This window comes from Balaenoptera borealis (genome assembly GCF_965194805.1).
Source record: "Balaenoptera borealis genome assembly, chromosome: 14".
Lineage (NCBI taxonomy): Eukaryota > Metazoa > Chordata > Mammalia > Artiodactyla > Balaenopteridae > Balaenoptera > Balaenoptera borealis.
Window position 1 is genome coordinate 55,778,740 of NC_138875.1, and position 18,794 is coordinate 55,797,533.

Below are 18,794 nucleotides of genomic sequence, written 5' to 3' on the forward strand. Positions count from 1 at the left end.
ATTTTAAATATCAATTTAAAAGAAAATGCAAGATCTTAAAAAGTTCTCATCACAGGAAAAAAATTTTGTGACTATGTATAGGCTTATTGTGATCAGTGAATATGTATATATATCTTGAATCATTATGTTGTACACCTGAAACTAATACAATGTTATATGTCAATTATCTCAATTTTAAAAAAACAAATTCAAATGTATAAATTTAAATACGAGTATGACATATATATAAATAATTATATAACATCTGGCATTAGTAGAACATACTTGTAACCAATGGAGAGGAAGTAATTCATACATAGCCCATCATTCCCCTTCTGCTTGGGAGAAAAGGGCATGGCTGGGGGAAAAGTGGCTCAAACGTCAGTGCATAGAATCTCATCAAACTATAACTGTTCAGATACAAATTGTTGCGAGTAAAGTAGCAAAAAGGAGAAGAAATTCCTCTAAGGTACAATATGAAAAACAAAATTTTCATTCAAATACTTTTATTTCATGATTTTCCTACCTTCAATCTTTAAACTTAAAATATTATACATTTATGTTAGGTTGTAAGCCATAGCTATTGTTGGCTTATGTTTCAGTCTATAGGAAGAAATTTCAAAACTTAAAAAGAGTAAATGTCTCATTTTGAAACAGAATATGCTTCCAATTTGGTGTTTTTTACATTTTGCAGTAGAAATAACAAATTAAAACTTTTTAAAAGAAAAAAAAACTTGGTGTTTCTAGAAGCAAAAGAGAGAACATTTCATTTTGTGAATTGGCATAAAGCAGTTTAAGAACATTTACATGTAAAAGTTCTAAGCATTATATAGAGAACATGTATTATCCCAAATCCTAGGGTTATGATTCAGAGTAAAATACTATTCTATTTATTTTTATTTATTTTTTAACATCTTTATTGGAGTATAATTGCTTTACAACGTTGTGTTAGTTTCTGCTGTATCACAAAGTGAATCAGCTACATGTATACATATATCTTAATATCCCCTCCCTCTTGCACCTCCCTCCCACCCTCCCTATCCCACCCCTCTAGGTGGACACAAAGCACTGAGCTGATCTCTCTGTGCTATGCAGCTGCTTCCCACTAGCTAGCTATTTTACATTTGGTAGTGTATGTATGTCCATGCCACTCTCTCACTTCAGAGTAAAATATACTGCAGAAATCTGAAAGTTGCTTTCTGATGGCTTTGTGTGGCTCTATATCCAAAATACAGGAACTCGCTATCCAGTAACATGAACTCAAAAATAAAGGATTATAAATACTTCTTGTCTACCAGTACTTAACCAAAACATAAGAATAACATATATTGAGTCACACAAAATTTTTCCCCCCCAAAATCTAACTTTTCTTTTTAAATACTCTCAATGCTAAAAATGTGTTTGTGCTGCTCTCTACTGGGAATACAGCAGAACTGCACTTCGTAAGTACAGGCCATAATATGTACTAATTTTTATTAGTATTAATAAAAGACTAATTTTATTCACTATTTTATAAAATCTTATATCTTAAGACTACTCTTTAAACATAATCTATGTAAAATGAATTAAGAAATAGTTTACCTATCATTTGGGAATGAAAGGTTTTTTGGGTCTGGCTCTTGGATTTTTAAAAGTAAAAAAATAAGCCCAAAGACAAACCCTAAATTAAGCTTTGGTACTCACCAAATGATAAAGAAAATTCAAATGAGAAGAATACAAATTAGATTTCCTCCAATGAGTATAACTGGTGGCAAACATAATTTTTTTCTCAAAGAACAGTACAGCTTAACTTTTCATTTAAGTCAAATGTTTAATGCATTAAAGAATCTATAACAGTCCAAAGTTTACAGGCAATTATTCACTGAGAATCCCTCTAAGTCAAAGAATGGATCAACAGGTAGACATCTGAACATTTCTCAAATGAATTAACACTAAAGACTCTCTGTATAAGCAATTTAAGATAACAGAAATCTTAAATGCTACCAATAAACATTCTCTTCAGAATTTGAATTCACCTTCCTATGTATCCTAGCTCATGAACTATCCCACATCCTGCAAAATCAGGTGATAAGCTGATAGCCTGTAGTCTTCCTGAGTGGCAGCTTGAAAGTTTTGGTTTATTTAAGCCAGGACCACCAAATTAATAAAATATATATTTCTAAAGAAAAAATTTTAATAGTAAACTTGGAATGTCAAATTCAGTATCTCTCATATTTCTATCCCTATTACATTCCTATTTTTTTAATTCTTTCACTTGAAAAATTTAGCATTTACTGATCTTCTACTATATGCTACAGAATTTCAAATATAACCAATCCTCACAACTCTGAAAGATTAAATATCATTATTCGCCCTTCAAATGTTGACTTTGAGGTGAGGAAAATTATTAGAAAATTATTAGAGTAACTTGCTCAAGCAGCAGAACCAGGATTCAAACTCATGTTAGTCAATCTGAAAAGCTAAAGCTTTCCATTATTCCTTGCTGCTTAGTTTCATTAAATGATGGACATTATACTAAAGCATTAAGACTAGTAAGAATTGCAGGCTGCAGCAATTACCTTTCCAATGGTTCAGAAAAGCAACACTACCTCAACATAAAACTGAGAGTGTCTACCAACTATCAAGGGAATTCTAACCATCTCTCTGACTGCTTTCTGCGCTCTTGGCTTTAGAACCAGCAAGGGATAGAACCCTGACAGGACAATAAAGCACCTAGCAGAACTAGGCCTTACATGCATCATCAGTCTTCATTCTGCTGAGGGCAGTGATGGGATAACAACCCGGTTAGTAAGGGGAACCTAAAAAATGGCGAAGAGGAAAGGCTGAGGTAATGTAAGACTAATCTGCACGGGTGCGCTGGGTGGTCACGCGGCTCCGTCTCCACTTCAACAGCATTTTAACATAACAGACCCTTTTCCAACCACCAACCACCCTCCAGACTCCTTTCCAGTTGCGACCTCCGGGACCAGGCAACACCGCTTTTGCGGTCAGCTCCTTAGTGCCACCCACGATGACCTCCCAGATTCGTGAGAATTATTCCACCCAAGTGGAGGGTGTGGTCACCCGCCTGGTGGACCTGCATCCGCAGGCCTGCTACACCTACCTCTCTCTGGGCTTCTGCTCCAAGCGCCACAACGCGGCTCTGGAGGGCCAGGGCCCTGCCTCCTTCAGCGGGTTGGCCCAGCACCTCTCCAAGATGCAAAACCACCGTGGCAGCAGCGCCCTCTTCCGGGACACGCCGAAGCCGCCCCAAGATGAGTGGGGCAAAGCCCTGGACGCCACAGAAGCTGCCATGGGCCTGGAGAAGAACCTGAACCAGCCCTTTTGGATTTGCATGCCCTGGGTTCTGCCCACACAAACCATCTCTGTGCCTCCCTGCGGAGCCACCTCCTGGATGAGGAGGTGAGACTCAAGACCACCTGACCAACCTCCTCAGGCTGGCCAGCCCCCAGCCAGGGCTGGGCAAGTACTTAGGACCAGTAGCCTTCAAGCCCAGCGGCCCTTGAGGGCCCGTCTCCATCTCCTGGTCTCAGGGTCTCTGCCTGAGCCTCTCCCTGCTGCCACTAGGCAGCTATGTAACTGCCTGGAGCCCTCTCCCAAGCTACGGACCAATTGGAAACAATAAAGCTTTCTGTAGCAAAAAAAAAAAAATCTATTCTCTATTTCATAAATTCTGCTATATGATTTTAGAATATTAATTAAAATAACATATATCTGATTTAATTTCCAAATTTCTAGACTATTCAAATACCATCAATACATTCAACCCTTTTGTCAATTTCACAGAAGTCGTAACTATTTTATAAAAACATACCAGCAAGAGGTGGCTTATGTGAGTGAAGCGTACAGGGCACACTGACAATTAACTTGTGATCTGGAATGGGGAGCTCTTTTACATCTGCATTCCTATTAAAACAGAACAACAACATAAATTATATTTTAAAGGACAATTTTTTACATATAAGCCACAGTTGCCTTGATTTTTTTTCACCTTTCCAATAGTATCTGAATTTATAATAAATTTAAGAATAGAAATAATGGAAATCAACAACCTAAGTATTAAGAAATTTCAGATAGTTTCCTTTTCTACAATAATGACTCTTACACATTAGATAAAGCAAAAGATAATATAAAATTTCATGTGCCATACCATTCACACTTTTCTCATCTCGGCCATTTCCAGATTTTCAAATATGTAAAAATTAACAAAAACTAATGATCACTGTGTTAATAACTTTTAAAAGCCTTAAAATTAATACATTTATACAATTTTGAAAAATCACCTTTCCTACCTTAATGGTAAAGCAGCTTTTTCTCGAACTCTTCCCAGTATAAGACCTTCGTAAGGCTTTTTGTGTGGAGAATCTAATGGGAACACAAACTCTCCTGAACTGGTGATCTGATAAAAAGGAGTCAAAAACAAAAAACAACCCATACATCTGTAAATATCCAGGAAAAGGATTGGGTTTTTTTTCCTACCACTATACGATTTCCACCAAAGAAAAAGAAGTATTAAACCTCAAGGCTACTGCAGTCCAATAAAAATATAATGTGGGCCACAAATTTAAGCCACACATGTAATTTAGATTTTCTAGTACCAACATTTAAAAAAGCAAAAAGAAAGAGGCAAAATTAATTTTAATTGTATTTTAAGTTTTAAATAATTTTTAATTATTTTTAATTTAACCTAACATATCTAAAATATTACCATTTCAATATGTAATCAATTCAAAAAATTATTGAGGTATGTTATATTCTTTCTTTCATACTAAGTCTTTTAAATCCAAAACACTTACATTTTACATTTAGCACATCTCAATTTGGACTAGTCACATTTCAAGTGCTGAAGAGCTACATACTGCTAGTGACTACCATAATGGACAAGGCAGCTATGAAGGACTAAAAATTTTAAATATCATTTTATCATCTTGCACACAAAAACCTCTATTTTTCATTAAAATTTATTATTGGAAACCATGCCATCATTAATTCATTTATTTGTTCAAATAACATTTACCTATTACTGGCAATGTGACTAAGTCGATTACAATAAAGTATTTTCCTTTACTTATAGGAAACAATGTCATTAAATACTGTCAGAGCTAAAATTAATAATGAAAGAAGCTCAGGGATTGATGAGATAGACAATACGTGGTCCAATTTCTTGGCATTATAAATCCAGAAATTCGATCTTATCATTTCATCCTGGAGTGATCAGACTCCCAAAGACTCACTTTAGCTAATCAAACTCAAAACACAATTTATAATAATAACATCAATTCATTAATTAAGCATGGAAGAAAATATTTTCACTATCAGAATATTCATATCTATTCTCTGTGGAACCCTTTACCCTATGTCGAGGTACCTAAAAAACCAAATCAGTAAAGTCCTTTTATCACCTCTAGGGCCCACGAGAAACAGCATCTATTCCACACAGCACTGTATAAACACTGGCAAATTCTTATTCTTTGGACATCCTTTATACCCAATGCAGATTACTCCTTCTGATATAACAATATGTTCAATTACCTAATAAGTATTTCATAAAACATATTTTTGTTTTAAGCTATAGTCATATCATACCATCTCATAGAACTGATTACTACCAGAAATGAACAGTGTTAGTTTTCATGTATTAACATTTTACTGGTTTTGATTTCAGAAGGTAACCTTTTTGTGACTTTGGCCCCAGTCACTGATTATAAAAGAACTGCCATAATAGACAGAGTGGAATGGAGTTTTATATTCCTGTTATGGTCCTACAGCAAATCAACCAAAGCTAAGCCCAAAGCACAGCTGTAAAAGCAAAGACACAACTATAAGTGTTTGTTTGCCAAGTCTCACAAAATAGGTGCAAATAAATAATGTACACAGCTTTTAGAAGATATTCCAGTACACTACAAAGTACACAAAGCACATAAAAGTAGAACCTGTGTCTAAATGAATATACAGTTATATAAATATTATATAAATGTTAAATATTCAACCCATAATAACCTGGTTTACCTTTTTAAAATTTAGGAGGGCTTTTGTGGAATTCACCTGGTAGACAATGTATCTTTAAAAGGATGTCCAATGCACTCTGAACTGATGCCTTATATTTTTGTATTTTTTGGTATTTTTATACCAAGCAAAGATATTAAAGATCATTCAACCAATACAAGAGTTGGAATCATTTCTTTCAAAAACAGGCACTGAGGAACTAAGTTAAGATTTAAAGTATAAAAGGTCCTTGCTTCTAGCATTTTCCCAACTCTTCCACGGTAGGTTTCTTTGCTATCTCCCTCTCATCCCCAGAAACATAAGAAAAAAAGAAAGAAGGAAGGAAGGAAGCGAGGGAGGGAGGAAGGAGAAGAAAAAAAGAAAGAAGGACAGAAGTCACAAAGGGCAGCTGAAATTTTGGATGAGTAAAGAGGAAGAAGATGAACAGTAAGACAATTTCTATGTTTAGTGATGGACAAATCCCCCAAAGTTTTTGTTTGTTGTTTCTTAAACTACAGACATCAGAGCTTTTTAAAATGTCATCCTGATATCTCCGAGTGATTTCTGAAGGCCATCAGTTTGGAATTCTACTACAAAAATATACAGAACAAATAGGTAAAAAGTCTTGAGAATAAGAAGACAAAGGTACTTAGCAGCAAAGTAAACATTTTAATTAGACCATGTTGAAGGAGTAGAGCGGTGACATGTTACGCATTAAAAAGTGGATGCTACCTTTATGTGACTTGTATGTCACACCTTATTAACAAATAAAGTTAACAAATACGTTAACTTCTAAACTTACTTTTACCCAGTGCCATTCAGCAACTATCTCCACAGACCAAGAAGGGTAAAGCTCTTCCTTAACAAAACGTAGGTGCTTCTGTCTATTCGTCACCCAAGTAACAACAAGACAGTTTGGAGCAGCCAGCTTAGGGATAGGTATCTGCTTTATTTGCAGTGGTGATAAATAACTATATCTAAAAATAAACAGAAAAAAATATCAGCAAAATTTGCTGCAAAAAAGAAAAATAAGCAGGGAGAAGACCTGTATAACATTGACTCCACAAACACAAAGCTCCTATATTTATTTGTGCAACTAAATATGAAGCCACACTGACACCCAGTGGACACATTATTACACGCAAGTCAGAAATAATATTTTTAGTTTTTACTAATTTAAAATGATGAAGCCATATTTCTTTATCATTTCTAAATGTATTACATTTCAGTAATTTTACTAATATTTTCTATATGCTTTTCTAACATTCAAAATTAAGCAAATATTATGGTTTGATGATCTGTACATTACAAAGGGACCCCATTAACAGTCTTGAAACTACTGTCTCAATATCCCACCAACATCTTCAATCGATCATCCTGTTTCTTTCATCCTTCCCAATCAGTTCTACTGGGCTCTCTGAAACTCTCATGCTTTCACTACAAAAAGAAATTCTACAGTCTTGCACCTCCTGGTCATTAGTAGTATGAAGTCTAGTTTCTCTTGCTAAAACACTACTTGCTCTACAATACCCCATCAAACCAATGTGGCCCTTTCTCCAGCACCCAACACACACAACAGAGAGAGGTGAGGTCAGTATTCTCCTAGCTCCCCTATTGCCAGTTCCAGGCTATCAGTCATCTACCTCTGTGTAAAATCCCCTTCTCTTTGAGAAGTACGCTATCTAGCCTCCAATGTTCCTTATCGAACCTATTACATCCTCACTCTCCATATTCAATGAGGATTTAAGTTCTGAGATCCTTCTACCTCACCAACATAAATCTTGCCAGTATCCTGGGCAATTTCAAAGCACAAACTAAATAATGTACACACTCACCTACTCTTCCCCTAAATAAATACCGTTGCATTCACCCCACTTCAATAATCCATTCGAGTGGCCAAAACCTGGACCTTGGCATCACTCAAACTTGCTCCATTTCTGAAACCATATACACTGATCTCTGGCCATTACTTTTTTTTTTTTTTTACATCTTTATTGGAGTATAATTGCTTTACAATGTTCTGTTAGTTTCTGCTGTACAACAAAGTGAATCAGCTATATGTATACATATATCCCCATATCCCCTCCCTCTTGAGCCTCCCTCCCATCCTCCTTATCCCACCCCTCTAGGTCGTCACAAAGCATCGAGCTGATCTCCCTGTGCTATGCAGCTGCTTCCCACTAGCTATCAATTTTACATTTGGTAGTGTATGTGTATGTCAATGCTACTCTCTCACTTCATCCCAGCTTCCCCTTCCCCCACCCCCGTGTCCTCAAGTCCGTTCTCCATGCTGCGTCTTTATTCCTGCCCTGCCACTAGGTTCATCAGTACCGTTTTTCTAGATTCCATATACATGCATTAGCACACGGTATTTGTTTTTCTCTTTCTGACTTACTTCACTCTGTATGACAGACTCTAGGTCCATCCACCTCATTACAAATAACTCAATTTTGTTCCTTTTTATGGCTGAGTAATATTCCATTGTATATATGTACCATATCTTCTTTATCCATTCATCTGTCGATGGACATTTCAGTTGCTTCCATGTCCTGGCAATTGTAAATAGTGCTGCAGTGAACATTGTGGTACATGTATCTTTTTGAATTAGGGTTTTCTCAGGGTATATGCCCAGTAGTGAGATTGCTGGGTCATATGGCAGTTCTATTTTTAGTTTTTTAAGGAACCTCCATATTGTTCTCCATAGTGGCTGTACCAATTTACATTCCCACCAACAGTGCAGGAGGGTTCCCTTTTCTCCACACCCTCTCCAGCATTTATTGTTTCTAGATTTTCTGATGATTGGCCATTACCTCTTCTCCGTCACCAATTCTTTGACTTTATCAAAGCATTCAGTCAGTGCCCCATTCCTCCACTTTACTGAGTCTATCAGTTTCTTCCTGCCCACACTTTCTCCTCTTCCTCACATACTACCAACCACCAATCACTTCACTGCCTTCTCACTAGCACCCCTAACTCCAATCTCCCCTTTACTCCTTCACCCCATAACTCCTGCAAACCTCCAATCTTAAATTCAATTCAATTTCAACACAATTCAATTCAACTTCTTCATATGGAAAAAATCAGGTGGAGAAAAATGCTAAACTGAAGAATTGGCTCAATTAAGTCCATTCTCAGGTTCTCAAAACTACTCATCAATTCTTTTTCTTATCCTTGGTCAACTACTACAAACATTCATCTTTTTTCAAGTCTCTTGCCCAAACTCACTCTTGGGCAGATGAAGTTAACTCATGTATCAATTAAAAAAAAAAAAAGCCATCAGACTGCTTCAACTACCTAACCCTCTCCCGCCTGGTTATACACTTTCACTTACCCATTGCTATACATTTCCTCTTAAAGGATAGCATGGCTTCATATATTTAAAGCTTATCCCTCCAGCTGTGTTCTCTTATTCCCATCTTCTAGTCTATTAGTGATGCTATTTACTCCCCTCCTTCTGTATTTTCAACCTCTCTAGTAGTTCCTTACCGTCAGCCTATAAATATGCTTATACTATACACTTTTACTTTCTTTTCTTTTCTTTTTTTTTGGTTAGTTTTTCTATACACTATATACTTTTAAAGGAAAAAAGAGAGACGACTTGGATGGGGGGAGGGTGGAGAAGAGGGAGAAAGAAAAGAAGAGAAGAAAAATAACAGAAAAGAAAAAAGGGAGAAATACCCTCAGTTAGGTCTCCTGTCTACAGCTAAGCTAAGGACTGGCCTATCCAGATAATGCATAGTAATCTCCTTTTCTTAGCAGCCTTAATTCCATTTGGAATTTTAATTCCCCTTTTCCATGTAACCTAACATATTCACAAGTTCCAGGGATTAGGACAAGGACATGGAGGCGGATGTGGGGGCAGGGGGGACAATAGTATTCTACCTACCACAGATGCTAAAAACTGGTAACAAGATATTTACATATATCACAGTATCTCCCTATATGACTAATAAAAGAAAAATAGAAAATTAAAAAGGAAAATTAATTACCTATTTTGATAATTACATTATGATTATATAAGAAAATATTAATATCTTTGTTTTCAAGAAATACAGAATAAAATACTCCAGAGTAACTTACTTCTTCCTAAATAATTTATTCTCAAACAGTTCAGAAAAAAATTATATATACATAGATATCTACACACACGCACAAATACACACATACAGAGAATAGCTACAGGAATTCTTTGTATGATCCTTGAAACTTTAAGAGAAAAAAGTCCAATTATTGGTACAGCTCATAAACAAAAAGCATAAGAAAACAAGATAATTGTGGAGAAGGAATTTCATATGAAGTTTAAGTCAAGGTAATAGGAACTGTTCAGTCTAGAAAATCAAAGAGTGAGAGGAAATACAACTGAAGACATTCACTAGAACTAGAGGGAAAAATTTAGTTTTTTAAAAAGCTATTAAAAGGAAATGTCATCTTACTAATTGAACTTATCACTCTAAAAGGTTACATAAACTAAATGGTGGCATAAATAAAAACAAATTTCAGAATGAAGTAGACCAATTCATTCATAGCAGTATTAAGGAATACTATATTTTGGCACATATTTCTAAACTTTAGAATTTGATATCAAAGAAGGCAAAAATGTTGCCTTTTGGTGTTATAGAAACATCGCTGAACTGGACAGTCAGTAACCTTAATCATTAATAAATATATTACTTTTAACATTCTTAACCTACACCTACATATAGTTCTAGTTCAAGAGAATTATCTACTTAAGGGAATTAAAATCTTAAAACGAAAGTGTTTTAGTAGTTTCAGACAATCTATTATCATAAAGTAATGCTTTTAGCATATGTAACTAGAATGTACAAAGGACCATAGCTTTGAGAAAGCATATCTAATAGATAAATTATTTATACTTACCTGTTACTTCTTTTAACTGATTTGTTCTGCCATGGTGGATCTATCACAATTACATCATATGTTTTCTTACCTGAAAACAAAGAGACAATTTCAGAAAATATCTTCTATATGCATCACTTTAAAAACTAAACATGTTCTGAGACTTCCCTGGCGGTACAGTGGTTGGGACTCTGCACTTCCACTAAAGGGGGTATGGGTTCCATCCCTAGTTGGGGAACTAAGATCCCACATGTCACATGGCCAAAAGAAAAAAAAAAAAAACATGTTCTTCAACAATGAAGTGCATTCACTGCAGACACAAATATACTGGAATGCAAGAAAAGGATTTGTGGCATTTATTCAAATAATTTATCTAAAAAAATTAAGAGATTCCCCTTATAATTTAGTACCTCTTGGATTTTAACATAATTTCACCTATTGCAGAGAGTTCCTAAAAATAACTACAGCTCCCTTAACTAGACATCAATGATTTATAAATGTCCTATAAGTCTTGGTAGCCATATTAACATGGTCCTTTCAAGCCTAGATAGGGTAGGTGTGGTTTTTTTGCTTTTGTTTTTCAACTTTTTACACGAAATAAAACTTGTCTTTTAACTGATATACTGACCACAACAAAATGTCCCCAATTGTCTACTAGTGTCCTTTTCTCTGGACCAGGATCACACATTGCATTCAGTTGCCACGTCTCCTAAATTTCCTCCAATCTGGAAAAGTTCCTCAGTCTTTCTTTGTCTTTTATGACCTTGATACTTTTGAAGACTACTGGCTAGTCATTTTATAGAATGTCCCTCAAGTTTGGCTGTGGTATTTCCTCGTGATTAAATTTAGGTTCTTTATTTTTGGCAAGAGTACCACCATGCCCTTATCAGAGCAACATTATTAGGAAACACAGTGTCAAAATGTCTCATTATTAGTGATACTACCTTTGATCATTTGGTTAAAATGCTGTCAGCCAGGTTTCTCCAGTTTTACCTTTGTAATTAATAAGTATTTTGCAGGGAGATATTTTAAGACTGTGCAAATATCCTGCATCTCATCTTTTCATCCACTATTTTGACACCCAAATACTATGATATGTGCCAAATGGAAATTTTCTAGTTACATCATTCTACCTACATTTATTAATTGGAATTTTACTGTGAGGAAGAGCTGTCCCTTTTTCTTTTATAAACAGAGGTATATTTTTGTAAATGTACAATCTCATAAGTGATCAGAAGAATGCAAATTAAAATAAGGAAGTGATGGTTTTTAAACTATTAGAGTAACAAAGATCAAAAAGAATGGGGAAAAAAATGTTCAAATATAGCATGATTTTCTCATTAATTTGTTATCTTGTCATTTACCCTGAAGAATTTATTACACTGTGACATGAATAACCAATCATTTATAAGACGGTTTGAAAGTAATTAAAAGAAGCTTTTCATTAATAAGCCATGTTATGTTAATAATGTAAAATTTTGCTAAAAAATGTCCAAATAACATTAAACAGCAGATTAAATTCAATTTGATCAATATACCTCTCATCTACATCATCCCTTAGAATATTATAATAGTTATAATTTGTTAGAAATATATAAATCACTGAGCTAAGCTCATGATGCAGATTATCTCATCTAATCCCCAAAATTACCCTTGGAAGTAGGTATTATCATATCCATTTTATAGACTAGGAAACTGAGGCTCAGTTTTGTGAAGTACCTAAAGACTCATAGTTAAGCTTCAGAATCTAAATTCAAATTCAGGTGTATATGACTCTGGACTTAAATATCTAAATTTTTAACTTTATACAGGAAAATATTTTGAGAAACTTTAGACAATAAACTTGAACAGTAGCTTAAAATGTAACCTAAAAGGCTAGGAATGGTTTGGGAATTAACATTCATATATGAAGTATTTCTACTTTGCTATGAATAAAAGCTAAATAAAGTTATTTGGTCAACCCCAACTGTATCCTGAATTCATAAGTACAGAACAGTAACTATGTTTACTCTCTTGGGGACTAGTTAAGTTTTTGACCCTTTGTTTGTAATAAGAATTTTTTTAATTTTTAAGACAGAAATCAGCACTTTAAAATTGAATTTAAAAGAAAAAATACACTGAGAAAATTAAGTGTTTACCCTATCACAAAATGCTGGTACTCATTCAACATTCAGACTTGTTCTTGACTTCTGAGGCCACAAAAAAATTATCTTTTTCTAATAATAAACATAATAATTACTTACAGTTCAGAAGCGGGTGTATACAAGAAATGTCAGACAAAAGAAAACTGCTTTTTGGTGGCAGCAGGTATTTCTGTCCCATTAAAGTAATCATTTTTGTAAAGCTAGAGTTGTTATCAACAATCCGTGAAAATAAATACTGCTCTGTAACAGATATATCATCTTCCATCAATTGTAATGTCTGAAGTTCCATTTCATTTAGAGAAGGCAAATGCTTTGCCATTTCACATAATTCTGACAAATTGCAGGTATCAAGTGGTAAGGTAATGGGCTCACTATACTTGTCCCGTTTTTCATAAAGTGGATGAAGAAAGCCACTTTTGAGACCTTCTTGGATTAACTGTGAAGATCCATCCAAAATCAGCCCCCTGATCTGTAAGAGAATTTTTTTTAAGTACATTAAAAGGTCACTGACATTAAAACAATTTTCTAAATAATAAAGTTCCTACTATGCTTTGAATACTTCAACTCTTGGATTAAAATCAACATTCTTAATGCTTACAGGAAAATAACTTTATACTACAAAAAAAGTTAGAAAGTGTGAATATACCTTTGAAATGCTATTTCTTAACTGTGGAATGAAACAAATCTCATAAACTCACTGAAAATTAACTAACCAAACAATATATTGAATACGTAGAAAATGTATCCTTAAAACTTTATAAGATAAATTTGATAATGTTTCTAAAAGAAAGTGGAACTTCTAATTTATAAAAAGAATTAAGGGAATTCCCTGGCAGTCCAGTGGTTAGGTCTCCACGCTTTCACTGCCAAGGGCACAGGTTCAATCCCTGGTCAAGGAACTAAGATCCCGCAAGCTGTGCAGTGTGGCCAAAAAAAAAAAAAAGAATTCAGTTTAAATCACATTTAATCTTAAATTTTTCTAGTAACTTAATTTTTTACATATTTATTTATTTATTTATTTATTTACTTATTTGGCTGCACCGGGTCTTAGTTGCAGCACGCAGGATCTTCATTGCAGCATGCGAGATCTTTAGTTGCAGCATGTGGGATCTAGTTGCCTGACCAGGGATTGAACCCAGGCCCCCCGCATTGGGAGCGTGGAGTCTTAGACACTGGACCACCAGGGAAGTCCCCCTAGTAATTTAATTTTAAAATAAATATACCTTTGATTTTATAAAATATAGCTTGAATTGTAAAAAAAAAAAAAAAGAAAAAAGAAAAAAATTAACTCTATAAAATGAATATATAAACAAAGGTTTTCAATAATACAAACAAAATAATTATAAAATTAAAAGCCAAGTTCTGCTTCTGGACAAGATGGAGTACCTTTAATCTGAAATTACTTTTAAAAAATTATTTTAAAAAAACGGTTTTCAGACCTTGGATGGATGTCAAGCAGTGTAGAACAGTAGTCCCTAAAAAAGGAGAAACCAGTTGCTCCAGCTTACTGCCTTAGAAAGTTTCTAGGTAGCAGTACAGGAAAGAGACCCATTCAGAGTCCAACAGTCTCTCTGAGTTAAGGAGATAGAGCTGGGAGTCTGGAAAGGCCAAGGCAGCTAGAGTTTGTAGGGCAGGATACCAGAGCGGAGAGAGCTGCACAGACAGAGAGCTCTTGAGAGCTGCAGAGGGTCAAGTCTCCAGCTGAGTAGTCATCAGCACATGTATGTGATGAAATACCCAAGGTCAGGGAAAGAACCAGATAAAATGATCAGAGGGAGAAATCCCCAGAGTTCACAAGGGCTTGTGCAGCCCATTTTTAAAGATTAGGAAAAAAAAGTAGAAACGGATATTAAGGCACTCATTATAACCATATTCATATGTTCAAAAATGTAAAGAAAAAATGAACCTGTTAAGAAGAGATAGGGAAACTATAAGAAAAGACCAAATTGAGTGTCTAGAGATTAAAAACTACAATGCACAAGTGAAAAATACACTACACTGGAATTACAGCAGATTAGACACTGAAGAAGAAAAGGTTAATGCACTTGAAAACAACGAAATAAAAGCGCCCAAAATGAAGGTGACAGAAAAAATATTTGAGGAGATAACAGCCAAAAATTTCTAAATTTGCTGAAGACTATGTATTCACAGATCCAAGAAGATCAACAAATGGAGAAGGAGGAGGAAGACGAGGAGGAGGAGGAGAAAACTACATTAAGGAACATCACAATTAAATTGCTGAAAACGCTCAAAGCAGCCAGAGACTTCCACTTTCAACCAAGATGGAGTAACAGGGACAACAGCTTTCAAGACACTGGACATCAGGCAACAAAGGAGAGTGAAAGAAATCATATGACTGCCCCAGCTAACTGCCTGGAGATTTTCCAAGCCACAGGAAGAATCTGGGCAGAGTCTAGAAGAAATTCAGAGTTGAGGAGACAGAGCTGAGAATATGGGGAGGCCAAGACAGAGTACACAGGAGAGTATCAGAGAGGAAAGAGCTGTACAGAGAGAACTCTGGAGATCTGCAGGTAGTCACACTGGAGAAATTCCCCTAAATACTGATCACTCCAAGTGTGTGGGGGAACTATCCAAGGCCAAGAAAAGAACCACCCACGAGGACTAAAAGAAACAGTGTCTTGAGCTCTCACAGGGCCAAGAATAGTACCTGTTTCCAACACTCAGACCAGAAAACATCATGATTCACAGGGCAATTGGAGGACATTTCACCATGGGTCTCCCTGTGTGAGCAGAGGCACTGATAGCTTTTGTTCCAGAATAAATTTTCAAGGTATTGGTTTGTAACCTCAAGAGCTTCCCAGGTGAAATCTGAAACTGGCCCCCGTACACAGAGGGCAAGGAGAGACCAAAGAAAAGAGGCAGACCACTCTAGATGGGAAGATGGCAGGTTTAACAACAAGAGAACTTAAAAACGAGGCTTGTCTTGGGAGGCTGCAAGACAAGTAGATCTCTGTACCTGTCACCCAGAATCCTAAAAGCTAATATAGAGTTCTTAACTGGGTTCAGTCACATACACAGTCCAGATCGTCTCAACAACAGCTTACTCTCTTCAAGGCTATGTCCCTGAAAACAGCTCCCACTGTGGGAACGGTGGGCAGAGTGTACAGTCCAAAGACAAAGGAGGGGTGAGGAGCCTCCAAGTGTCCAGGTCAACCAGTGGTCATATCCTCTCGATCAGTTCCTCCAACACAAGGATATTCATACAGCATGGAAGACGGAGATCATGTCTCCCTCCAAGCCAGAAGGCAGATCTGTTTGCTGTCCAGGTTAATAAAGGCTGACTCTGGGACAAAAAGTTGGACAGGTTTGTTTGCAACCCATTTTAAAAAACTGGGGTTCCCTAACCTTGGGGTTCTTTAGCTATGAACTAAATCTACTGCATGCAGAGCATACACCGAGGCTCCTTGGCATCGTCCCCATGGAGTACAAGGGAAGTCTGTGAACAAAAAGCATATGCTTCCTGCTATGCAGGGAGCAATAAACTCCTTATTTTAATAAAATCTTAGGTCTAAATCTACTTTAATAAAATCTGAGATCTAAACTTGCTAACTTGTTAGCTTCCAAATAGAGTAAAATCTCAGACAGTTCATCCCAGTTCTTGACAGGGTTATTGGGTAGATAACAGATTTTGTGTCAGTAAAAAGGAATAATCAGCCTTAGTCTAAAAACATCATTCTAAACTCACCTAAGAAAAATCTACCCAGCAATTGATAGACCAATTAAACCAAAAATCTCTAAAGATGAAGAAGTTCTGAACAACACTACCAACTTAACCTGATATTCATAGAACACTGCATCCAACAACTATAGAATACATATTCAAAAATACATTAAAAATAGCACACAATACAGTCACAAAGATAATTCATATGCTGGACTATAAAGCAAGGCTCAATAAATTTAAAAGGATTGAAATCATCAGAGTATATTCTTATACCCCAACGGATTTAAGTTAGAAATCAATAACAAGAAGATATCAAGATAAACCCCAAATATCTGGGAATGAAACAGCAGACTTCTAAATAATTCATATAGGTCAAAGATAAAATCACAGAGGAAATTAGAAAATATTTTGAAGTGAATGAAAGTGAAAATACAAAATATCAAAATATGTGGAATGCAACTAAAGCAATGATTCAAAGCAAACTTATAGCTTTAAGTGCTTATATTAAAAAAAATCTAAATCCACTGACAAAACCTTCCACTTTAAGAATGTAGAAAAAGAGCAAAGTAAACCAAAAGGAAGAAAATAATAGAGAACAAATATCAACAAAATAGAAAATAGATAGACAGTAAAGAAAATTAACTAAGTTAAAAGCTGGTTCTTTGAATATACTTGACATCAATTCATGTGTCTGATAAGGGATTGATATCCAGAATATAAAAGCACTCCTAGGAATTCCCTGGCGGTCCAGTGGTTAGGACTCCAGGCTTTCGCTGCCAAGGGCGCAGGTTCGATCCCTGGTCAGGGAACTAAGATCCCAAAAGCCATGCAGCGTGGCCAAAAAAAAGAACAAAACTCCTAAAACTCAATAACAACAACAAAAACCCAATTTAAAAATGAGCGAAGGACATGAATAGGGACATGAACAGACATTTCTCCAAAAAAGACATACAAACGGCCAACAGCACATAAAAATATGCTCAACATCATAAATCATCAGAAAAATGCAAATCAAAACCACAGTGAAACACCACTCACACCCATTAGGATGGCTGTTAAAAAAACAAAAACAGAAAATAAGTGCTGACATGGATATGGAGAAACTAGAAACCCTTATGCATTGCTGGTGGGAATGTAAAATGGTACAACCACTGTGGAAGACAATAAGGCAGTTCCTCAAAAAATTAGAATTATCATATGATCCAATAATTCCACTTCTGGGTATATTCCCCAAAAAATTGAAAGCAGGGACTAGAACTGATATTTGTACACTCATGTTCATAGCAGCATTATTCACAATAGCTAAAAAGTGGAAACATCCCAAATGTCCATTAACAAAAAAATAGATAAACAGGCACTTCCCTGTTGGGGGAAAAAAAAATCGTTCAGGAGATAAATAATGGTGATGGTTACAAAACAACATGAATGTACTCAGTACAACTGAATTGTACACCTAAAACTGGTTAAAGTGGTAAATTTTATTTTACGTATATTTTGCCACAGTAAAAAAAAAAAAAAGCTGGTTCTTTGAAAAAACAACAACAAGAAAATAACAAGCCCCTAGCAAGAAAAGGAAAGAATACAAATCACCAACATCAGGAATGAAAAGGGGTATCACTTATCATCACAAATCCTACGGACATTAAAAGCATGATAAGAGAATACTATGAACAACTTCATGCCAATAAATTTGACAAGTTGGATGAAACAGACAAATTTCTTAGAAAATACAACTTGCCAAAATTGACATAAGCAAAAGCAGAAAATCTGAAAATCCCTGTTATCTATTAAAGAACCTTATATTGTTCCTAAAAACCTTCCCCAAAAGGAAACTCCAGGCCTAGATAATTTCACTGGTGAATTACTTCAAATATTCAAGGATGAAAAAACACTGATCCTATGAAAACTTCAACAAAGAACGTGTAGCAGATGGATGTATACGGATGTATAGCAAATGAAAAGATTCTCAACATTATTAGTCATTAAGGAAATGCAAGTTAAAACCTCAATAAAATACCACTACACATTTAAAAGAATTCCTAAAATCAAAACTCTGATGATATCAATGCTAGTGAGGATATGAAGCAAACAGAGCTCTCATACTTTGCTGGTGGGAAATGCAAAACAGTACAACTACTTTAGAA

The 18,794-nt window shown here is 35.5% G+C and overlaps 1 protein-coding gene across 5 annotated transcripts in view; it reads right to left on the reverse strand.

Moving 5' to 3' along the window:
• Positions 1 to 18,794, reverse strand: part of METTL4 (methyltransferase 4, N6-adenosine) — a 167,208-nt gene that overhangs the window by 142,201 nt on the left and 6,213 nt on the right. For all 5 annotated transcript variants that reach the window (XR_014234001.1, XM_082353597.1, XM_082353594.1 and 2 more), the window contains exons 4-8: positions 13,065 to 13,434; positions 10,843 to 10,912; positions 6,767 to 6,941; positions 4,272 to 4,378; positions 3,794 to 3,885 (exon numbers count right to left, since the gene is read on the reverse strand). Coding sequence is in view for 4 of the 5 variants with exons in the window: in XM_082353597.1 (XP_082209723.1) it covers positions 3,794 to 3,885; positions 4,272 to 4,378; positions 6,767 to 6,941; positions 10,843 to 10,912; positions 13,065 to 13,434 (814 nt within the window). In the remaining variant the exon portion in view is untranslated. The remainder of the gene's footprint in view (positions 1 to 3,793; positions 3,886 to 4,271; positions 4,379 to 6,766; positions 6,942 to 10,842; positions 10,913 to 13,064; positions 13,435 to 18,794) is intronic.